At 43.3% G+C, this 24,769-nt stretch overlaps 1 protein-coding gene across 1 annotated transcript; it reads left to right on the forward strand.

Moving 5' to 3' along the window:
* The first annotated feature begins 1,374 nt into the window (after positions 1-1,374).
* On the forward strand, positions 1,375-23,133 carry FOXK1 (forkhead box K1). The gene is given in 9 exon segments (XM_035901324.1): positions 1,375-1,404; positions 1,406-1,620; positions 11,977-12,133; positions 13,382-13,528; positions 15,305-15,498; positions 16,673-16,839; positions 17,571-17,852; positions 20,124-20,351; positions 22,624-23,133. Coding segments are annotated over 9 exon segments (1,641 nt in total). The 3' UTR covers positions 22,845-23,133.
* Positions 23,134-24,769: the final 1,636 nt, after the last annotated feature.

Here is a 24,769-nt window from a genome sequence, read left to right on the forward strand (position 1 = left end):
GCAAACTCCTGCTGTATGTAGCAGAGCCACTGTGAGTCCAAGCCACTGAGTGCTGAGCCAGCTCATTTGAGAGATGAGGTGGGAGATGAGGATGAGCTTCCTATGCCTGAATGATAATTTTGCATTCTTCGCAGCAGGCTTCTGAACAGTACCTTACAGCAAAACTACCTTGCGTGAAAGAACCAAGAGCCAGAGAATATGCTTTTAGAGGTGTGATAGGATGTTTCTCTGTATTTCTAGCAATAGCAGCATTAAGATAAGGTGGTCACAAATACGGATTTACTTGCCTGCCACCTTGTTCTGTTATCTGGAGGGATTCAATAATGCACTGGTTGAAACAATTATGTGCAGCCTACACTAGCACTTAGAGTGCTGGAACAACACTGCCAGAGTCCCTTCATTTCCTTCTATAGGCAAGATGCTGGAAGCCAGCACAATTACTGTGCTCTGCTGGCCTTTCCCACGGTGAAACCTGGTTTTTATTTCCTGCTGCTTTAACCTTACTATCAGTGAAGTGATCCCTGGAAAGCTTGTATTGATTGCACAATATTGTCTAATTAAAGTGCAATAAGAAGAATTGCAGAACCCTCTCTCTTATAGCCCTGTGCCTATTGTAGAAACTATAAATTAGAAAGCTTTCTGTTCAAATATGGAAAATGTCAGTGCTTATTTCCTTTTGAATTTCCCTGCACCTCCTGAAGGCTACACTTGTAGATGTGTGATTATTTTTTTTTTTCCCCCTAAATAACAATTGGAAAGAAGTGTTATTTAGAGAAGAAATGAGGCCCTATAGGTTTGCAGGGGCCCTGTTCTGACCCCGTTAGCTATAACCCATGCTGTCTAAAGGGAGGCACTTCTAAATGAATGTATTTTAATCTGAAACCTGCTAGATGATCCTTTAGCATCATGTGCAGAGATATAAATGGGTATTAGTTATACAATATGTAGAGGCCAGTCTTTAAATAGTGCTGACTGGTCTTACCTGGAGGCTCTTTCTAGATTTTATGGCTCTCTTGCTCTGTGTTGCTTGTGGTTTGATACTTTCTAGTAATCTGTATCTTCCTGAGTTATGTGCAAGGAGCTAAAAAAAGATAAATCCCAGTCCTTGATAAAGCAGGAACTCAAGAGTATGTCATTGTAGTTCTGCATCTTGCTTAGTCATTGAGTGAATACAAGGCCTTCGGGAAATCACTTAGCTTACCCAAACCTTCAGCTTACATCTAATCCATAGATGATATGTGATGCACATAGAGATCTGTGAATGATCAGTAATTCTGCCCAGGACTCTGGGCGGAAAGGTGCTATAGAGAATGGTGGACTTTTATGCTGTGAATGAATTAATGATCCACCAAGTGTATACAAAAACTCTTAAATATGTTTGGTATCATGTGTGAAACTGACTTCCCTTTCTTTCCCTTACAGATGTACTTTTCGATTCCCTAGCACGGTTATAAAGATCCAGTTCACATCTTTATACCATAAAGAGGAAGCAAAAGAGGAAGCTTCATCACCTCCCCTTCGGCCACTTTATCCTCAAATATCGCCTCTGAAGATCCACATCCCGGAGCCGGATCTCCGGAGTGTGGTCAGTCCCCTCCCGTCCCCCACAGGCACTATCAGGTAAGATGTTAACTATCCGAAGTGTGCTCTCTGGAAAAGGTGTTCTCCGACACCAGTCTCAGACCTGTGTTGTTTGTCTGGTATAATTGCTGCATGAAATGCCCCATTAAAAAACTTGTTAAATTTCTGCTGTTCAATATTATGGAAGACTGTTAAAAACTGTGTTGTGGTGGCTCAAAGTAGGGCACAAGGGGTTTGTTTAAGAGCTCAAAAAGTTGAGGGGAAAAACTTGAGTCTCAGTTTCACGCTATAGGGTTACTAGTCTATCTTTGGCAGTGGAATTAGAAATATCCATGAAGAGCTACCTATGTGCATGGAGAAATGAAAGCAGGCAAATATTTTCTATGTTAGGACTGCCTATTTTTATCTCAATAATATTCTGTTGTTGCTGGGTGGTGCCGGTGTTATCTGAAGTTAGGGACAAGGGTGGCCATTGGCACGTGGTTTCCTGGGAATAGAAGGAAATGGGGGTAGGATGCTGACCATGTACTGAGGGGCTGTAGCAATCTGAACATACATCTGTGCGAGCATCCTGTTTTGTAAATTATCTGATTCATGAATGTGCAGTAGAAATAACCTGAACATCAAGTCTGGAATACTTTCTTTCCTTCTTTGTTGGCAGAGTTGATGTTGCAGAGTTGCAGTAATATCTTAACATTAAAGCTGTCACTTGAAGTATAATAAATTGTATAAAGTAAAGTAGACTCATGGTATAGGATTATGTATGAGAGTTTTAAAAAGTGCAGGCCTCAGAATAGCAAAGAGTGTACCTGGTAATAGTAATAGCCTTTGGTTTGTTTGCTTGTCTGTACATTTGGAAGAAGGTACAACACACAAATATCTTCTGACAGCACTCATTCAGTGAGTAGTATTCAAATATACGTGGCTGAGAATGACTTCAGTGTCACAATGAAGCCAGTTTGGTTTTGCATAGATCTGGAGGTGCTTGCTTGTTTGGGTTTTTCCCCGGTCTTGCAGAGCTGCACAGATGTGCAGTGCAGATATTCTAGAAAGAGGGGGCTGGAGGTAGCTGTGGGTTTAGTCCTCTGTTCAGGCACTGCTTTTAGTTTATATTTAACCTTCTCTTTTTAGATGAAGCTTGTTGCTGGGAGGGGAGGGGGATGGTTTCTTTGCCAACATATGGTAGTTAGTTTCCATTCAGTCATCTTGCACAAAGCAGCACAGTGTGGTTTGTGTTACTAACAGAGGCTGTATCTTTTGACTCTGGCATATGCCTGCAACTGATATTTGACTCCCTGAGAATGTTTCTTTTGCATAAGGAGAAAGTGGAAATAGTAGTGTTGAATTGTGCTCAGCCCCTAACGGAGTGTTTAATAAGGATGATTAATGATTGCATCCGCTTGTCTTGAACAGAAGCTAATCCAGCCAAGTCTTCAGAAAACCTCAAAAGACATCTGAGGTTTCACTTGCCAAACTGCTTTCGTTTCTGAGTTCCTCTTACAGAGGAGGGGCTGACACGTTTGTAAACATCGCTGTTCAGCCCCTTCAACCTTTCCCTCTCCACCAGCAGGGTCTTGCAGCTCTCATACCCCGTGGGCCAGGCTTTGGGAAGCGATTTGAGTGTTTCTGCCAAGAAAGGGAATGTTCTTTGGGCAGCATGTAGCTGTGCATTCTGACTGTCTGGCTTTCAGGGCAGCTCTCTGCTATCTTGGTGGCTTCAGAGTGGTGGGTGAGGCTGGCACAGTGTTCTCTCCGCCTTCCCAAAGGCAGGTCTGGGAGGGCTGGCGGGGGCTCAGCGTGGGACCCACAGCCCTCTCCCATCCCTGGCTTTGGGAGGTGGCTGCATGAGCTGGGCTCTCCTCCTCCCTCTCCCCCTTCTAGTATTTACTTTCCTAATTTGGTGCGTTTGCCTCGCTCCTCCCTGATTGGCCCGTGGAAAATTATTGCAGTTTGGAAATCCTGGGCAGGGTGAAATTTCCTGTTTGGAAAGTGGCTCTTGGCCCCCTTTTCCTGCCTCCACCCCGGTGTGGGGCAGGGGCTGTACCTGGGCTCCCACTACCAGATCCAGCCCTGCCCTCCTGACCCCCGGCCCTGCTCTGTCTCGCTGTTTACTTGCAGCTCGCTTCCCTGCCGGTTCCCCCCTGCAAGCTTCTGGGTTTTTTCCAGCCTATTTATTTTCCCTCTGCAAAGTGCACCGCCTAGAGAGGGAATGAGCTTTAGTTAAACAAAACCAAACCTGCCACCCTCAGCAGCTTTGCAAAGCAAGATTCCTGCTTATTCCTAGGGAGAAATGTGTCTACTGTTTTCTTTGCTAGATGTTTTATCTCCAGGAGGGGCCATTTGTAGATGTGTTTTGAATGCTGTTGTACAACTTTAAGGGAAAATGTTCGTTGGCAGCATGCTGTGAGGCTTATGAACAGTGTGGCTTATTTCTTCCTGCTCTGAGTTCAAAATTCTTTTTTTAAAAAGTCAGACTTGCATGTTCCAAAGAGGAAAAGGCCACTGTGGCTGTAAGAAATCAGTAGATGCAGCCCACCATTTTGCACAACATAAGAAAGGGCAGCATAGCACCAAATCTCTTCTCAGTAGATTCAAGGCAGTGAAAAGCTGTGTGAAAACCATGTGTGGTTTGGCTAAATTCAGCTTTGCCTGTTGGGAGATAAAACTGATTGACTATTTCTGAGTTAAGGGATAGTCTTTCAGTCCATGGCTTTAAGGTTCTGCAGCTCGCATTTGGAGGATACTCTCTGGGTGACACTGGTGACATGAAGTTCCTCACCTATGCTACAGACACTTAGCTTTGCCTGGTTTTACTCTTAAGTCCATGGTATCTACATGAATGTGACTCCATATGTGTTGCAATATAGTCCCCAGAGTGGCTTGTGCTTGGATTATAAACAGATCCACAAAGACAAGGTGTGATGTAGGAGCCTATTCCTGGTCTCAAAGTCATGCTGAGTTGGAGTTCAGATTTACAGTATTTCGTTTTCCTTTTATTATCTGCCAGTTCTTGTTAATGACCCTGTAGTAGTAACTTCAGTCAATTTTCCAAATAGCATCTCTCTCCAGCACTGCCCCTCAGGGTTGGGGTTTTTTAGTATTTATGAAAATGAGATTATTTCCCTGTACATGCTTCCCTATTCTAAACAGCAATTATGTTCTCATTGATATATACATTAAAAAAGCTACAATAAAGAAATATTAAATGCTGTACCATGGAGGTCAGTATAGTTACTCATATTTTACAGCTGCTACTTCTGGCTTATCTCTGTACCAGAATGACTGTGGGCTTGAACACTTTGTCTTGTACTTGTTTGTTTTTTCACTGAAAGGGCGTGGATAGTTAGCTTACATACAGTCTTTATCAGTAAAAAAAAATTCTTTGACATGTAGGGGGAAGAGCCCTTGGATCCCGGTGAGAACCACTGCTTGAAAAGTGTCTGGTGAGGTTCTGTGCTAATAGCTGACCTGGTACATAGTTGTGTGTGGACGCAAATTTGTTTGCAATTAAATTAACGGTATGAATAGTGAAAAATTGGCTGGTATCCTCCTACATCTTTTGTTTTATTACCTTGATTAGTAAACCAGAAGATGTGAGCTGAATTGCCATGGTTTCATAAGCTATATTCTTTAAACCTTATTTCCTTTTTTCCTTATTTTCACTAGGCAAAATTAATTCAGTAACACGCAGCATGCTCTGATAGTGGATTACTCACAGGCCCGCACTCCAGGAACTGCAGTTATCTTGGCTTAGCCACCAACTTGTTTTGTGGCCTTTAAGAGGTCATTTAAATTCATTGTCTGATTTTTATGCATGTATAGTGTAATTACTGCTTTCCAAGAGTGTGTAGTAGATAAATTATGTATTGAGCCTTCATTCCGTAAAGCAGGACAGAAGAGTGAGTGTGTGTGTGTGTTAGCCATGTTATAGTACACATGCAAATGCTGGCCATGCTTTGATTCAGACTTGGCTTGGAAGAAGGGAGTGCTTTTTAATAGGCTCTAGGACAGCTGTACAACACTGTTTCGGAACACTTGGGATTTAATCTGAACTTGCAAATTTCCTCTAAAGGTATGTAGTGGGAAGCTGAATGAACCCTGCCTTCAGTGGATGCATTCACTCACTGGAACAGGATGCATAAATATTGCCTGCTCTGTTTCATTCAGGCTTTCCTTCTTCCTATAGCAGTATTAGCAGTTTAACTGCAAAGACAGTGAAGAGCTCCAAGTTTTTCTGCAGGCTCTTTTGCATTGTCTCGATTATCCATTACTTCCTGCATTCAGGCAGAATGTACAGCTCGGGTAACTCCCACAGTCGGACAGACAGATGATTATTTTTAATCACCCTTGACTCCAAACCACAAGCCAACTAGTGTGATGCATATATACATCACGTAAAAAAAAAAAAGCAACAATCTATACAGGGCTTGGGAGTTCCTACGCATGTTTATTTCAAATAACGGACCGTGTGGTAGAGGAGATGTGCTAAGCCATGTGCTGGAGGAAAGGTTGCAGATGTCACCAGCTACACAAGCACTTCCTCTTCCCCTGATCAGTATAAAACATTCACTGAATCCACGGTCAGAGTGAGCTCACTTCCTTTTGAAGAGGGGAACCGCTGGAGCACAGACAAGTAGTAAGAATTTCAACTTTTGTGGATAGCTAACTTTCTCTCATTGTGGCTTGTTCGACGGCTTTGTTTTTCTTCAGTGTTAAGCAGGCAGGGTAGCTCTCAGATTTCTCCTTTCACATCAAAATCCAGCTCGGTTTGGCAGTCTCACCACTTGTGACTGTTTCTGAAACCTGTCTGAAACATGCAGCGTGCAAGGACTTGCCTTTCTTTGAGTTATGATTTTGGGGCTAGGCTGGGGAAGGAGAGAGTGGTGGAGGATTCTCACCCGTTATTGCTGATTGGTGTATTGTGGAAATGCTCGTTTCGCAAGCCGAAGTGCTGTACTTTGACCTGATTCTTGCTTATTGCACGTAAAAAGTGTCCCTGTATCTTCTGGTGCCCCTTTTTGCAGGCTCATGAAACAGAATATAGGGGTAGTCTGAGATTTGTGGCGTTTCTCTAACCATAGTCCTTGTGTGCAGGGCAACACGCTTCCAATTTGCATTTGAGGAGGAGACTGGGGAATATTTTAAGAAACAGGGATTCTCCCTTTGTACTCAGTAGGGGCTTAAAAAAATTGCCTGTTCAGACAGGAATCTGTATATTGGTAGTGTTGCCAAGGTTGTAACTCTTTATCACTGCTATGTCTCTTGTACCCGCTTTACAAATGCGCACTTTGGCATTTTTCAAAGGCCATGCCCATGCGCATACCATATCCTAAACCACAAAGTTGAAGAGATGGGTTTTTTCCTCTTCAGCAATGCAGATTCCAAGTCAGGTGAACAATTTTATGTGGGATCCCAGGTAATCTTTCCTCTTTGTCATAGAGAGGATAGGTGCTTTATCCACATACCTGGCTTAAATTAAGCCTCTCTAGCTTGATCTCTACAGATATCTTTCTTGCAGAAAAAAATGAAATTGGTAGCAAAACTTTCTTGCGTTCATGTACTGCCTTTCCTTCTGGGGAGATTGGTACTGGAGTTCAGGAGTGTTTCTGTTCCCAGCTTGTTTGTAGATTTGTAATATGACCTTAAATATATGATTTAACCACTTGCTTCATTTCCGTCCGTCCCCCCCCGGCCAGTCTGTAAAACATGGCTAGTATTGAGAGAGTCTTGAGATTTTACATACAAATCTCAGTGTGCACAGGCAACAGATCCCTGTAGCCCAGTATTCTGCCTCAGATGAGTATCTGGGGTAATGCAACAACACAGAAAATACACAGTAATGCTAACTTACATGCAGTCTGCCTCCACCGTTTTCTTGGAGCAGGGACTTCCTGATCATCTGTCTAATAAAGCCCGTGATGGATTCCCTGTTTTCTTCCTTTCCCCAAGAATTTGTATGATGGTCTTCTGCATTCGCATAGACTTTTGGCATCAGCCATGTCGTTCCACAGCATAACTAAAAACGTAGAAGCAGTTTCTCTTGTTTTGCATGTGCTGCTTGGTTTCACTTTGTGTTCACCATCTCTTCTGTTGGAAGAGAACACCTCTTCTTGGCTTTGTTTTTATAGGCTCTGTCACCTTGCACTTCAGCTTCTGTCTTAAACAACTTGTTTCCTCTATGGAATCTGTTCCATATCTCTGATTATCCTAGTTATCCTCATCAGTATGTTCTCTGGATCTGCTGCTGTATTCTTTTTTTGAAATGAGAAGAGATGAGCAACACACAGCATCCTGGGTGCGGGTACACCATGCACACAGTGGTACATCTTATTTTTGCACTCTGATTCTTTAGTTAAAGCAAACTGATTCGGGACCTTCAAGCAGAAGTGCAGTAAGTTCTAAGTGTTCTCCAATAGTTGGTGTTTAAAGACTTAATTGTTGTTAGAAAGTGCTGTGAACTTAAGAGGCTGGATTCTTGTTGGCAGGAGTTGAAAGCGAATCGTTATGCTACAAAGACCTGTTGTGTTCTCAATAGCCAGAAGTTAAGCTGTGTTTAAAAGGCATTCAGCCCATTACAAGGGTGAAGGTATTGCAGAAACTACATTCAGCCCACATCTTCATGGCCTGCCAGCTGAAGAAGGGTTAAGTATTAAATGGAAAACATGCTGCAGGGGGCCCATGTGATTCAGCACGTGGTTGTAGTCTCATTCTAAAGCTGAGTGTCAGTGTGGTATTTGGGGAACTGTGGCTCAATGGCTGCCTGCAGTCAGTGTTTCAAGTTGCGATGCTGAATCCTTAGTGGGTCTTGAAGATCTCTTGGACTTGGGGCATTAACCATGGTGCCATGGGATTAAGACTGTGGATAGCTGCAGCTGGTTTGCTTATGTGCTCTGTGTGTTTTTCAATGGTATAAAACACTTGCTTCCTCTCCAAAATGTCCTCTTCTGTAACAGACAAGCTTAACCCAAATCAGCTTGAGTTGTTTGTAAGCTAAGGTTGCCTGCATGGATGGTAAGCGTGGATCACAGCAGTAAGTTAGGATGCCTGAGAGCTGGGGTGACATTGCAAACCTAGCTGTAGCTTTTCTCAGAAAAAGGTTATAGTATCAAAATGGATCAAGATATCTCCAAGCATTGATGCAATATTAATATCCAACAAATCTTAAGCATTATCCCCACACTTGATTTTTGTTTTAAAGCACAGAAGTGTTTGTGAGTGCATGCAAGCATCCCTGGCCAGTCCCGGCTCTGGGTGGCAAGGAGAATTCCAGGAACTCCAGGAAACTGATGTCACTGCATTGTGTTTGCTTGTTTTCTTTTGACTGCACAAATGTTTAATTTTAACTTAACCCTCAGAGAGGTATTTTTAGTAAAACTGTTTCTTCACTCCTCCTGTCCCTTGTTGGGGGGAGACAAACAGACTGTGCTTCCTTGTTTTTTCTAGTAGCCAGCTCTTTCTCCCTTCTCTGAAGACCTCTCTGACTTGAGAGCTTGAACACTTCACAGCATGTGTTGTTACCCTGTCTCTTTGCATGGAATGGCTAAAAGTTCATGTCTGACTTGTACCTCTGCTTCTTGATTTGATTATTGATCCAGGCTGAAAGGAGGCAGGTCTACCTGGGCCAGAAGTGCTCCATTCTGTTAAAAGAACAATAGCTCTTCCAAACCTTTAGCTACTGCTGTGGCTGTCCCACAGGACAGCTGCTTCTTTAGAGGACTATCAGGTTCTTCAGTGACTATCTACTGGGAGACACTGGCTTTTCTAAAAGTTAAGGACACTTTAGGTTGGAGAGGTTTTGTCAGTGCTTAAGAGTATCATGGCCCTGGAGGGTAAGGGTTTCTCCCTTTGTTTGGGGGGGGTTTGGTTCTTTTGGGGTGGGGTTTTTTTTGTTTGTTTTAAAAGCAGGAGATCGTACTTAAAATCTACTATCAGTCTCGGAAGCTAAAATTTGAACAGCAAAATCTGGGCTACTTGCTCTGCTGATCTTGAAGACTCCAATCAATTCTTGTCTGAACTGCATGGTACAATCTTTGAAGCCATACTAGTAGTTTTAGTTACTTAAAAAAAGTAAAGAAATACAGCTTTGTGCAGAGCATGGATTTACTTGGGAACTTTTCTATATCCTGCTGCTGTCTCTGTGGTTTGTTGTTCATTTCTGCAGACGAAAAATAAAATCAGAAAACTCTGTTTCATCCTATTCCATTCCCAGTCCGTGCGTTACAATAATTGCTCAGATGCCAAACACAAAGATAAAAAAAGAATTGCCTTGTTTTCAGTTTGTCATTGTTTCATGTATGAAAATTACTTTCATTTGTAATTATCTACACATTATAAGAAGTGTATATGTGGAGAAGCTATTGAAAATGACAGCAGAATAATTAAATTCACACCAGCTCCCCTTGTGAATACTAAGACATCAGAGTGTCTTCTGTGGCTTAGCATTATCCACTTGTAAAGTGGGCTCAAAGTGTGGAATAGCAAACTTTGATTCGTTTTCCTGCACAAACAGGTCTCTGCTTCTTGAAAGACTAGGTAAGAAATGCCTTTATCTCTGGCAAAGGGAGATGTATACATATGGGCTCATCAACATTATATACCTTGCATCTCCTGAAAGTTTCACCTCGTGCTACGTTGCTGAGCAGCATCTCCTATTAATGCCAGGGACTATCGGTGGGTGCTGAAAGGGTTACTGGGTGCTGTACAACACTTTGCATGGGTAGTATATGGGAGATGGGTGAGCTTGGGTTTCCTGTTGCAAGGGTTTGTTGTGGCTGAATACTTCTGTTGCCTTTTCCCTTTCCCCTGACCCCCCCCATCCTGTAATTCACTTTTAAAAGAAACCAGTCTCGGTTGTGCTGAGCTCAGCACTGCAGCCATTTGCAAAGACGCCACAAGGAGAAGCAGCACTACTCAGTTTACAGGCTGGACTGTGGTAGGAAACGGTCATTTCTTACACTGTCAGATTGCTTATGCACCAAAGGTATTGCCTCTTGAGCAAACAAGGGTTGTCTCGCTGTTTCTCCTCCATGTGTACGTGTATGTGGGGGAAGCTATTTAGACAGTCACCTTTTTGAGGAAGGGACGCTGTTTTGTGTTTTTTTTCCTGCAGCATTTAGCACAGTGCTGCGATGAGTGTCAGTTACTGCATTTATTTGTGTCAGGGTTAGCACTGCTGTTGGGCATTTGACTGGTAAGGGGATTGTTTATGCCAGTTTTACTGAATTCTGGTTCCTGGCTGTGGGCTTCAATTTGCATCTTTTCATACAATTTGAACTGCTTGTTTTGCTATGTAAATCTTCTGTGTATTGTTTTGTTTTCTTCTTCACTGTTTCTCTGCTCTTACATAGAAGATGTATGTAATCCTGGGGTTTGGCTATGTGTCATGCTGCCCTGGCGTTGCACCCCTTGATGTCAGACAGCACAGAAACCCAGAACAGAGACGAGACAGAAAAAGGGAACTTGAGTTTCCCAGAATCATCCCTCTCCTCCTGTCCTTCTAACCCCACAAATCAAGGATGTATGATCCCTAGACAAGCCTTTCTGATTAGTTCTCCTCTTGTAGGACTCGCTTCTGTGTGCCTGAGTGGTGCTACAAGTTACAGCGACCTTTCATTTGTTTGCTATAGCTTTTTATCAGCTTTAGCGTGGCTTTCCTGCTCAGTAGTTGTTCCTGTGGTGCCATCTTGTGGTGGCCCTGGGACTCTAAATGTGTCTTTTCCCCACGCTAGCCAAAGCTGATGAGTGAGCTACCTTCTGTGTTGTATACTAGTGACTGCAGCTCCCTTGGTTAGCTGCATTTGTGTGCTGGTGAATCAAGAAAATCCCTGTCTCTAGCTGTGTGGCACTGATCAGGGTACGATCTTCTGAAGCTCGTGTTTTGTTGGACACGGACCTTCATGGCAGCTGCCTACACTGAATGCTTTAACTATGATACTGTAAAAGAACATAGTCCATACCTGTTAGAATGATTGATTAAATATTACCTGTGTTACAAAGAGGGTGGTGTGTTGTTTGTTCACAGGTTATAATAGCAAGCGATTTATTAGTTAAGTGTTCATCCTTGATATGGTGTGTGTTGTTTTAAGTCTCACATTGTTTTAAGTGCTTCTCTAAACACAGAGAAGTTGTTTAATAATTTGAGACTCTGCTGTCTTGTGATTGCAGAAAGTGTGTGGGGGGGGGAGCGTCAGGATTTTGTAGAAATTCCAATTTTATCTCTGACATTTTTTTCTCAATCTGTCTGGGCTTTGGATAAGCCACAGGGGCAAAAATATGTCCAGTGCATATCTGCTTCTCAGTGACCTGGGAGCTTTACTGCACCTTAGAGAGCAAGAGCTATGTGTCTTGTTAATAAATGAAGTAACGAATAACTGTATTTCCTTTTTGCCTCTCCAGTGTTCCCAACTCTTGCCCGGCCAGTCCACGTGGTGCTGGATCCTCAGGATACCGTTTTGTTCACAACATTACCTCGGATCTGCAGCTGGCAGCAGAGTATGCTGCAAAAGCAGCATCAGAACAGCAGGCAGATGCATCTGGCGGGGACAGCCCAAAGGTTCAGAGAAACATTACTTACCCAGCAGTGCTCATTGGGAGGCTTATTAAGACCTGGCAGTCTGTTGCCAGTGCTAGATATAGTTAAAAGGGGTCTAAGAATACACTGGCCATAAGGGCACTGTATACAGTATCCTCCAGGGTTTGAGACCATGCCTTCAAACCAGGGTCTTATTAGTGGTAGATGATGAATCTGCTTGCTTAGCTGCCCAAAATGTATTCAGGTCATTCACTAAAATGGTTTAGTGAGAAGAATTTTTTTGCTTGTTTGATAATCAAGAACCCATAAAGAAGGGATACATTAAAATTCTGAGTCTTGTTTTCTCCTTTTCATTAATGGTATTTTGCAAAACACAGTTGGAGAAAGGGGAAGAAACTAGATCCTTGCCATGAGAAATCTGTAGCTGACTAAAACTAACACGAAGGCCTGTCAAGCAAGTGTTAAATGAGGAGCATAGCAAGTGGAATTTGGATTAAAAAATAATTATAATGATAAAACTTAATTTTGGTGAGCTGATCTTCAGATCAAAGTTAAAGGTCTAGATCCAAAACCACCTGATTTGGGATTGGGTGGAGGGCCACAACACTAGATGGCTTTCTTTTTTTTTTGTGGATTGAATTCTCCCTTGAGACAAGAAGGGCTGTGCTTGGAGTAATATGAAGAGCTGGGAATATGAGATCTGGCAAACAAATGAAAGTTCCTAGAATGAAACAAATCCTGCTGGAGAGGGGAAGGGACAGCATCAAGTTTCATACTGGGCTTGTTGCTGGGAGGAGAGCTGATAGCATACTTGCATGAAACCTTTCTAACAAAGCATAGTTGTAGCTGGGCAGATTTAAAGGCTTTAGTTTCATGAACACTGAAAGCAGTGAATGTACCCTACACACTCTAACACTCTGCTTCCAATTTGCTTGTCCTGATCCTGTTCCTTGTGCTGGCGTAAGCACATGTGGTAAATTCAGTAGGGAATGGAATCACATTAAAGTTAGGGGGTGGGTGTGTGTGTTTGTGGGGAGAGGGAAGGAGATACTTTAATCTGGCTCAGTCTGATAGTCCTGTTTGCACACAAATGCTTGTGCTAAAGGAGGTGGCAGTATAAAACAGGAGTCAAAGGAAAGAGGGTGATGGTGCTGTCAGCATCTGGAAAAAGTACACCCCAATGTGCTTTTTAGTTTGGGTTGTTGGTATGGTCTAGTGTAGGAATTCTTTGTTGGTGACTAAATTTGTTTGGTTTCTTTTTTTCTTTAGGATGAATCAAAGCCACCGTATTCTTATGCTCAGCTAATTGTGCAGGCTATATCTTCAGCACAGGACAGGCAATTAACACTAAGTGGGATCTATGCCCACATTACCAAGCATTATCCATATTACAGGACTGCTGACAAAGGCTGGCAGGTGAGTTCTTGACACTGACAAGCTTTTCAACTACTTTGACAGGTCTTAATCTGCTTTGAAATGCATATTTATTAAAGATTTGGGGCACTGGGAATAGAGCTGCTTTGACTATTCCCAGAGTGAATTTGCTTAACATAAGCTAACTGGTTTGTTTGTGGGTGATTAGTTGTGTTTCTTTTTTTTAAAATACTTTCTAGAGCAATGTAGTGTTTTACTGCTGGGCTGTCTGGTTTCTGAAGCCATTTTAATGCTTAAGTCATGTATCTTTCATCTTTGTTTTTTATTCTTCCACATCCTTGCTATCAGTCACTCCTCTGCCCAGATACTTGCCTGAATCTTGCTTAATCCTTCACCTTGTCTTTGTTTGACATGATCTGTCCACACAGAAGATGTCCAGCCTAAAACTGAGGTCCCAGTTTTTAATCATAATACCTTAAATCATAATCACAGATGTTTGGTTTTCCCAGTGTATCAAGTGAATTGCCTAAGTCACAGTTTGCAAGTTTTGAATCAGAATGGGAACTTGGGGAACTTTGAATCTGTGCCTGCCTTGTGGTGTTAAAGGAAATCTGACCAGCTTCATAGGAGAGCTTGGATGTAGTTAACACATGCTAAATCAAGCTTAAATGTTCACTTGAGGGCTGCTTTCAAAGTTCCAGAAACCTCAACTCCACCTGCTTTCAGACTTTTTCTTGGCATCGCACCTCTGAAATGGGTGTTGTCATTTGAATATAATACACTAATGCAGCTGGAAAGACTCTTGCAGCTGCTGATTTCATTGTGTTCAACTGGCAGGAGCAGTACTGCTTGGTGCACTTTGAGTACAGTTGGAATGAATGTATACATTTCTGCCTCCCTGGCTTTTCCCTGCAGTTCTAATTAATTGTGGAATTCACTTCCTGCCTTAACCTGCTCAGCAGAGCTGTGCTTTGTGAACCAGTTGCTATGTCCTGCTTCAAAGAGAGCTGCGTTTCAGCAGAGGGTGAAGTTGTCTTTTCCCCTCCCTTACCAGTGGCATTGTAAGCCTTCATTTGTGAAGAGCTCATCTAAAGCTGCTACAAAAGTTCTTGTTTTGTTTTGAAAGTGGAAGAGGAATGAGCTTGTGCACACCTGGGCTTACTGAGCCTTTCCCCTAGACCAAAAGACAGTGCTGCACCCAGTAAGAGGTGGCCTTTTGCAATGAAAAGGATAAATAGTCTTGTCAACATCTGGAGAGCTGTGCAGTGCTAGACCAGTGCGATATAGATAATGGATTCTTCTCAGAGACAGCTGTCTGAGGGCATGTGGGCTGGCTTGCGTTATGATTACCATGAGATGCAGTGTCCTTTAGGGCATGTTTGGGCACCCTGGTGGTTGTTTGGCAGGTAAGCAGTTAGCACAGGCTCAGGCAATTTTTTTCTGCTTGCCTAGAATAAAGCCTGTCTTCTGAGAGAGTTCTGATGTGGTTTACAGCGAAAAAAGCTCTGCTTTCATTGCTTTCTGCAGAAAAGTCACTGCACTGCCTGGCTCCAGATGTATTTAAGTGATGGTGTAGTACCAAGCAAACCCATCTTTCAGCATGGTTAGTAGACGGTCTGACACACTTCCCCAGGTTTTCTCTTGCAGTTCTCCTGTGACTTTGGAGCTCTGTGAGTAGTTGAGTGACTTGTTTCTGTCTTCAACACTGACTGTGGCAGTGTGGATTTTATTTTTCCAGGCTGTGTGGCGAAACCCATTTGGTTTTGTTATATGCTTCCTCATAGCAAAATAATCATCTCATTCCTCTACTTCCTGCAGAATTCCATTCGGCATAACCTCTCCTTGAACCGTTACTTTATTAAAGTCCCACGCTCCCAGGAGGAACCTGGAAAGGGCTCCTTTTGGCGAATTGACCCTGCCTCTGAAGTCAAACTAGTAGAGCAAGCATTTAGAAAACGAAGGCAAAGAGGAGTGTCCTGCTTCCGAACGCCTTTTGGGCCTCTCTCCTCCAGGTAACTTCAACTTCCTCTATAATCTCTGTGCCAAACTCATTACAAAGAAAATAAACAGAAACTGCTCCTGGAGTAGACTGAGCAAACTTTACTGCTGTTGATAGTTTGAGAGGTAATATAGTTAGATAGTCCTGAGGCATAATCTGAAAATTGTTCTGACTTCTATAGTGTTTACCAAAGAAACAATCCAGAACCAAACTACAAAAATGCATCAAATAACATATCTGGTTTGGCATCATTTCAAAGAAATTCAAAGCAGTTATCACTGGAGTAAGTGTTTTCAGATGCCAGTCTCTCATTTCAGGAAAGCTGTGTTTAGACGTGGATTAGATCATAGTGGGAATAACTTTTGTGGTATTTAAAACACTCTCCTATAGGGAAGATCAGGTTGATCGTGGTTGTCAGCAGTGAAGCAATGGGGGGTGTTTCTGTGCAGCCACTCCAGTCAGTGGTGTAACTGCAAGAGGAGCTGTGTGCAACGACAGCTTTCTCCGAGCCCTGTAGCGGTGAGAATAAGACTTGCAATTCAACACTAGCTGGAGCAGTTTCATATAACAGTCTGCCCACACCTTGCTTCTCTTCTGTCTGTTAAAACGGGGGGAAACAAGAGGAGAGGTTTTCAGCTGATCAGCTTCTCAATCTTCTTTGTCACTAAAGAAATGTTTTAATTCCTCATGTGTTTGGCCATGTGGGATGAAAGGTGGGAACCAAGTGGTTGGGGGAGGGAGGCAACAGGGAAAAGAGGGAGCAACTGCTCTGTAAGTTTATGCAGGGCAGGTACTTATATCTACATTGCCCCTTTCCTTCTCTCCCCGTCATTCTCAAACACTGACAGAGATCCTTAGAGAATGGCCGGAAATTATAAAGCTGATCTGAACATGAGGCACTTCCAGCTTCTTCATCAGCAGTGGGTCTTAAAATTAAATGTTAAGCATACTCTGAAGGGTCCAGTTTCTTTCTGCAAGGAGAATATTGTGACAGTATTTGGTGCTAGAGTGTTCGTGAGGTTACTGTGTAGCTTTCAACTCTTCCCAGCATGACTATAGTGGGTAGTGTGGAAGAAAGGCTGTCTTTCTGCTAGAGAACCTGGTACTGGAGATAATTCTTGGTCTCTACTGCTGTCTTCGGGTCAAAATGCATCTACACTTGCCAACACTACATTCTGGTGTTTCAGGAGTGCTCCTGCCTCCCCTACTCACCCTGGCCTGCTGTCCCCCCACTCTAGTGGCCTACAGACTCCAGAGTGCCTGTCACGGGAGGGCTCACCTATTCCACATGATCACGACTTTGGGTCAAAGTTAGCCTCAGTTCCAGAGTATCGGTATTCACAGAGTGCACCTGGTGAGTAGCTCTTCTTTCACAGAGGGTGACTGTTCAATTGCATCAAGTGCCATGCTGAGGACACCACAGGAATGCTTCTGCCGGTGTGTTACAGGAGGATCTAGGTCTCTTCTTTCCACTTCATTGTTAGAGACTGATGATGCATATGCAGCTTCAGGTGATTTTTTTTCCTTACTAGTCTTTGGATGAGGGGGCAGGAGATAAAGGAATGTGTAGAAACACATGAGCTAACCTTGAACTAGGTGGCTCTAAGGAACTGATGGCAGAGCAGCCATGGTAGTGTGTAGCTTGCTCACACCAATTTACCAGCCTTCTGGATAAGATCAGCTTGGCTATGCAGAATTCTGGTGCTGCAGCCAGGGCCTTGGTAATTTGTTAAGCCCTGGTGAATATCTGCTTGTCAGCTGTGCTGTAACTGGCCTGATGTGTAGGGTGTTCCTGGTGAGGTAGGGAGGCAAAGCTCATTTTGTAAGGCTTCTCTTTTTTTTTTCTTTTTTTTTGTGCTTATTGTGGTTTTTGTTCACAGAAATGTGCTCAGGCAGCAAGTAAGGTTTTTATAAGTTAGGAAAGAAAAGATTGAAGGTGGTATTTTTGAAACTTTACTTTTGGTTCCCTACCCCCCTACTCCTACCAACGCTGAAGGACTGAGTGTTGCAGATTAGAAGCACAGAGATGAAATGAGTGCAGGCCTTTTTGCCTCTCCTATTAATGTATGCTTCTCTTCTGTTTAGGATCTCCAGTCAGTGCCCAGCCAGTGATTATGGCTGTTCCTCCCCGACCGTCTACTCTGGTGGCAAAACCAGTCGCGTACATGCCAGCATCAATAGTGACTTCTCAACAGCCTTCGTGTCATGCAATTCACGTAGTTCAACAAGCTCCCACTGTTACAATGGTCCGAGTTGTGACCTCCTCTGCAAACTCTGCAAATGGATACATCCTCACAAATCAGGGCACAGCAGGAGGAGCTCATGAAGCTGCAGGAGCAGTGTTGGACTTAGCTGGTGACCACCGAGGTAGCTTTTCACCTCCCTTGCTACTCTGCTAACAAGTGTTGAGCAGGCTTGGGGTGGTGGGGTGGTCAAATGTTGTTTCTCTCGCTGGGTGCTTAGCCCTTAAAAGCTGTTTCTCCAGTTAAAACTTAAACCAAGAGCTTATCCATTTGATGTGTCCACCAGTGAGCAGGACAAGTGTGCTCCGTTGTCTCCTGTGGGGAACAAATGTAACAGACTTTGGAGGCTGAAGAAATATGAAGTGCTTTAAGTACAATATCAATATTATGCCTGTGTATTGGTCAGCTGGATGTGCTATGGAAGTGTATGCTTTTTCTAGCCAAAAGAGATGGCCTTGGAAAGGCTGAAACTCTGCTTCAGGATGGCCTTGTAAATAAATGGTTGAGCCCTTCTCTTCTGCAGGCCTGGATTCCTAGAGGAAAGTATGCACTTCTGGAAGTGCAGGCAGTATCCCATTAAAGCAATCTTCAAAAACCAGTTACAACAAAGGCCTTTTTTTTTTCTTTTTCCTAAGCTGGAAATTCCAGCCTTGGGGGATTTAGCGAGTTAAGCGTTCCCTTGCTGTGATCTAGACACGACCGTGTCTGCTCATCATTTCAGAAGGGCTTAGTGTTACTAGATAGATGTGTGTTGTACCAGCAGCAAGGCTAGTTACTTCAATTGCTTTTATGTGGGCAGTGGGGCAATGGTTCTTCTCTAAGGGAAAGGAAAAAATTACAAAGACCTTCTCCTACAGCAATAGCAGGACCACTGGCATTTTTAGTTCAGCACTGGTTATCCTGCTTGAGTTTCACTCACATTCTCTAGAAATTCCTGTCTGGATCCCATACATGTTCCTAAAGTGCTAACTCTTGCAGCTGCCTATCTGTCACCTGCTCCCTTCTTTCATTCACTAGTTCTTGCTGTCACCCGTCCTTTCCCTTCTTGTCCCTCTCTTATTCCTACTGATACCCTTTTCTAGTCTCCACCTTCCCTTTGTTTTTTTGTGATTGCTCAGTTTCCCTTCCTAATTTCCCAGCTTTCTTTGCCTTTTCTCTCCCTGCTTTCCATCAGCCTACCTGCAGGTCTCAGCTCAATGCTTGTCCCATTTAACTCTATTCTTGTTGTCTTCTAATGTTAAAATGGGAGAAATCTTCTCTTCTTACGGGACTGAGTTTGTGCTTCTGCCTGCCTTCTCTGCTTTGAGACCCCCGGAGTCCCTGGAAGCGGAGAGTGGCTCTCCTCTCCTGCATGCCCAGCAGCAGGCTGTCCTGCCCTGTACCTGTTAGGTACCCTCTGAGTTGACCCCTTGCTTGTCCTGGGAGGCGAGATAAGTGGTTGACTGCTCTCAAACAGGTATCTCTATCCAGGAACTCAGCTCTCCTTTCCTCCTTTTCTTCTTATTTTTTTCCTCCCTGCTGGTTTCTTCCTGTATTTCCATAGTTAGCAACAGCTTGCAATAGTGGGAAGACCTCCTTGTAAATCAAACTTTGTGCAGGCCTGACAGCAAGCTGTTGCAGACTTTTGGCTCCAGGCATTGTTTAAGATCATAATGCCTTCTCCTGCTGTGTGGTATTGAGTCAGGCCAATTTGCCTGTAATTACAAAGCAAGCTATGAGATTTGCAGTGACTGCTGTCCATATCACAGCTATAATATGCCAGTATAGGAGATGATGCCTTTTTAGGACAAAGGGTCAAGTTTATAATCTTGATGATTTTTTTTTTTTTGGCCAAGTGGCTTATGCTGTGAGAAAAATGTTCGTAATATCAATAGAGTATATGTGCAATAGAGAATACTTCATTGGTTTTGGATATTCATCCCTGACCTTCTGATGCGCTTCAAAATAAGCATTCAGAAGGACTATTGTTCCCTACTCTTATGTCCCTGATTGCAGTGTTCTTTCCTTAATGAGCAGGGTGAGTGAACCATTACCTTCTCATATCTGACTATACTGTATGAATCGGCCTGCAGAAAATGTGCATGTGTGTGTAGAGCCTGATCCTGCCTAAAGAGTTCTGGGCACTTCTCACAGTATTAGGCCTCTAGGAGTACTCTCAGCTCCTTGGAGCTCAAATTTATTATTTTGTGACTAAGCTGCCTCAGTCTGAGAAGCAATGCTTTCTGTTCTCACTCTGTGAACCTTGTAAGACACATCAAAAGCAAGGGGCTTTGTGGTGCTGAGGTATTTTCACACTTGTAAGCCTGGGATATGTATCACTGCTAAAATGTTAATGAGAATAAAGCCTGCTCCTAAGCCAGGGTGGTAAATGATTATTGTCTGTCCTACTCTTAAGCAGGCATGGATGAAAAGCCGACGATTGCATTTGCCACGATACCTACAGCCAGCCGTGTTATTCAGACAGTCGCCAGTCAAATGGCACAGGGTGTTCCAGGACAGACAGTCACAATCCTTCAGCAGGCAGCTCCGGTGACCATTGGACAGCATCAGCTCCCTGTGCGGGCAGTCACTCAGAACGGGAAACACGCCGTCCCCACCAACAGCATCACCGGCAGTGCTTATGGTAGGCTCTGTTTCCATCGCTTTCTGGTTTTTGATTGCTCTCCGAGTTTAACACTTAGGTTGTAAAGCTGTAAGGGTTTTCTCTTCGTAGCTATGCAAGTTACTCAATGTGTCCAATTCCAGAGGTTACCAATCCTTAACTTTTGTGGCTGTAAATGTCAGGGTAGATACCCTTCTGTCCACCTCTGTTTGCTCCCTTTCCCTAGTGGAAAAGCTTTGCTATCTACCGTTGCTTCTGAAAATTCCAGTGTCTTTCCTTTGTCCTTGGCTATGCATTTATTACTACTTACACTCTCTACCTTTTGAGGGTTACTTGTTGAAAGTGTTAGTGATTCTTGTGTAGAGCCTGTTTTCATTTGTTTTCCTCTGACAAACAGCCTTTGCTTTCAGCATGCCAAATAATAAAATTTCCATGGTGCTCTTTAGATCTTGTGAAATATGACTCCATAGAGTATTAAGAAAATAACATACTTTCCCATCTTAAGGTCTTAGAGCCTGAGAGAAATAAGATCTATTTCATCAGGTTAACGAATGTAGGATTTTTTTTTTATATGCAGGATGTGTTCCAGTCATTTGTCAGGCCTGATTTTTTAAAATCCCATACTAGCTGTGTCTTGGCAGCCTCCTCTTATTGCTTGCTCAGCACCTCAGGCTTTGTTCAGTTAAGGATGATGACTGGGGATGGTAATATTCAGGTTTCTTACTCCCTTTTTCAATGAGATGCTAAGCACCTCTGCTGTCCTAGGCTGGTGCTTACAGGGAGTTTGAAATGAAGGGCACTGGTGGGATTTTGATGGCTTTCATGAAGTGAAGTAGGAATGTTTCTACAGAATTTTCTGCCACATCTATTGGCAGTGTCACCTGGCTTGCACTGGAATTGCAAGAATCTTACTGGAGCAATGAAAAAATGATAGCAATAAGGTTTTTATGCAACTAAGATCAGATAGGTGGAGTTGCTACTAACCCAGCAGGTAGTGTTTGCCTAATGTAGAATCAGACAGGTTTTTACTGAACATTTTTATGTTAAGATATTCTAATCTCACTAAAATTTTTCTAGCTCTCTCATTGAATTGGAAAGTGTTCCAGGTGCATCTTAGGGGGTTTTTTTGTAAGTGATAATGAATTTTCTGGTTGACAAAATGGAGCCTGAGTCCTTGACCTCTTGTCTGTATGAAGTTAACTTCTCTTCAACTGCATGGTTTAGTTTCTCTGAGTCACTGAACTGTAATCAGCGACTGCCCTCATCCTTACCCTATTTTTTTTTTTTCCTTCATCCTCTTGGTACTCTGCAGCCGCCTTCCCATGCCTTGGTAGAAATTGCTGGCCTTTGAGGGACTTTGTTCTGTTTGCTTTGTTTATTTATCCTAGGGCTTCTTTTTTGATGCAGTTAGTGAACACACTACTAATGTTCTGTCATTCCATCCTTTGCAAATCAGTCTGGAGGGCAGAGGATGTGCTGTCTCCTGAGTCCCCTTTGGCTGCCTCTCCGATTGATGCAGAGTCCAAAAACTGCATGTGTTCTGTTTTCCAAGCAGTGTTGTGTGCCAAAGCCAATGTGTAAGCACATTCTCTGTCTGGAACTAGGAATTATAGACATTTTTATGGAGGGTTACTACTTAAATCATCTTTTTTTCTCACCGTTTTTATTAATGAGAGGGTGAGGTATTTGGTCAGTATTGGAATACAAGATTGGGAGCCAGAAATTCCTGCGTTCTGATGGGAATGCATTTGGTTGTCTGGGGTAAGCTCTTTCCTGCCCTTTTTTCAAGTGAGCTGTCAGAACACCCCATACTTGGATTCTAATCTAGTTTCCCAACAGACTGGCTGTACTTACTGTACAAGCAGGGCTAGAGAGAGCCCTGTAAATCGAAGGCACAGCACACAGATGTTGTAGCTTGCAAGAAGTTCTGCTTGCAGGTGGCCAGAGAACTACCTCTCAAAGAGAAGGTGTAGTGTGATTTTTAACAGGGGATTGATCCTCCCTTTCTGGAGATGAATGCTTAGCTGGCAATGCCTCATTTGACAACAGGTAGGAAGAAGGAAGTTCTGTGAAAGGAGTTATTAGCAGTTTATCAAACTTGCACAAAGCTGAGGTTGGCAGGGGAGAGGGAGAGACAAGGCTAGCAGGCCCTTCAAAATAGGCTTGAAAACACTTGAATATGTGCCAGCTGTTGCATTTGACTGTGGTGTTTTGTTTTCTTGCTTTCTGGAATAGCAAACACTTGTGCTACTTCATTGCATTAATTCTTTCTCTCTCTTGTCCTTCTTCCCAGCTCTTACAAATCCATTGCAGCTTCTCGCAGCCCAGGCCAGCTCATCCACTCCTGTTGTAGTCAGCCGGGTATGTGAGACAGGGACCGAAGAGACAGCAGCAGCCTCTTCCAGTGAACCTGAAGTCAAACGACCCCGGATAGAAGAGTCTAGTGGAGCAGTCCCAGCCCAAACTGGAGTCATCACATCTACAACGCCACAAGGACAGGCAACCAGTGAATGAAGAACCAGTGGGAGGAGCTGGAGTCATGTGGGGTGGGCATGGGATAGCAGCAGCCCCTAAAGCAGCTTTCAGAGAAAAGAAACCACAACTGCAACAGCTCAAAACATAGCGGATAAAGAGCTCTTCTTAAAGTCAGATTTTTTTAAATGGGAGGTCAACAGCTGTTAGAATCACAAGGTGCCAAAAAGAATGGAAAACCCCTCCCAAGAACCCATACCTGGAACTCTGTTCTGTCTTTACCTATGGGGTATTTTTTCCTTCTTTTTTTTTTTTTTTTTTTTGAAAGATTCACAAAAATACAGACAACTGATTGTATGACTGCTGGGATATTTTTAACTGTCTTTTCCCCTTTTGGCTCCAAGGGGATGGGATTTGCAGTTCAGCATCTAAAGGAATGTAACACAAATACAATCTGCTCCCTGGAAAGAAAACTCCTCATTTTCTATGCCTTAATATTGTGCTTCTCAGAGCTTTGAACCATAGGACCATTTTCAAAAGGCCACCTAAGGCAATCAAATGCTGAAAGATGGGTGCAGTATCTCACAACAGCAGCATTAAAGTGTGGTACCAAGCTTAAAGAAAAAAGCAAATTATTTTGTTTTTTAAAACAGAAAAATTCTGAATATGAACGAATGTTTATTTATGTGGGGATTCAGGAGGAAGAGTTACAGAGCTCAACCACCTGGATTTCCAGATGCAATTTCTCTCCATTCCCTCTGAGGGAGAATAAGATGACAGAGGAACTGTATTAATTTGGTTCCTGTAAAGATATTAAAAACAAAGGGGTTTGTACCTTCAATGATTTCTTACAATTATTCATCGCTTGCTCTGGACAGCAGCCAAAGTATCTTAATGACTGAGGATCACATGGGGAAGGGTGTCTCCCAAAGGTTCTGTGTGCATTTGATTCGTCACATCCTGTGCTGGAGCATCAAGTTCTGTTCAAAATAGCACCGTAGGTGAAGACATTGCCACTGTCTTTGTGAACATGGGAAAATATTGGTTGGTCTTCTGCACTAAAGCAGTCTGCCTTCACCTCCTGTTGGTAACATGGTCCTCAATAGATGGATGATGGTCAGGAGGCCAGGGCTGGGTGGGATTCTGTCACTGACCCTCTGCCATGGCTAACAGCAAAGCTCCTGTGTTATTCTTCTGAGAGGGAAGTTGAGAGCTGGGGTGAAAGGCAGCAGAGTTCGTACAGCGTTTAATGCAAATTCTGTAGGGGTGTAGAGACCAAGGCAAAAGAGGCCTTTTATTTTCCATGTGGCTAAAGTCACTGGAGGTCTTAAACAGGTTTTCCAAAAGGAATTCGGAGGTTTTCTCTCATTGCTGGGCTTCCTCTCCCATCTCTCCTCCCTTGAGGACCATTTGCGTTGGCCAGCAGGAGGAGACTTTCACTCAAACTGTATTCCAGGCTCTTCATGTAGGACAAGTATGTCTTACGAGTGTAGCAGATTCGAGTCACTTCAGCCACGTGAAACAGTGGGTGCGTGTGACACTGTGTGGCTGGCAAAGAAATCAACCTCTGCGTAGCCTCCAACTAACCTCTTTGCCATCCTCCTAGCTAATGTGTCTTCTGGCAGCACAGCAGAGATCTTTGAATTTAGAAAATGTTATGGCTTTGGTAAGACTTAAGAGGGTTGGGATATGCCTTTGGTAGGTTATACCCCTGTCTGCACTGATTTATTGTCAGGTTGCTGTCTTGTACGGTCTGACAATGCTATCGCAGAGCAGAGAGGCGAGCCCACTGCATAAACATGTTGCAAAAAGATTTCCCTAGTGTGCAGTAAATGATACTGCCAGTGTGTCTGTGGGGATTAGTGGGTAAGGCACAACCATTCAGTGTCTGCTGGAATTTGGGGAGGGGGAGGAAATCCGCAAGGTAACAGCTGGCATCACTTGTTCCCTTCTAAGTTTCCTTTCTC

Source organism: Egretta garzetta, unplaced genomic scaffold, assembly GCF_000687185.1.
Source record: "Egretta garzetta isolate BGI_Z169 unplaced genomic scaffold, ASM68718v1 scaffold299, whole genome shotgun sequence".
NCBI classification, from domain to species: Eukaryota; Metazoa; Chordata; class Aves; order Pelecaniformes; family Ardeidae; genus Egretta; species Egretta garzetta.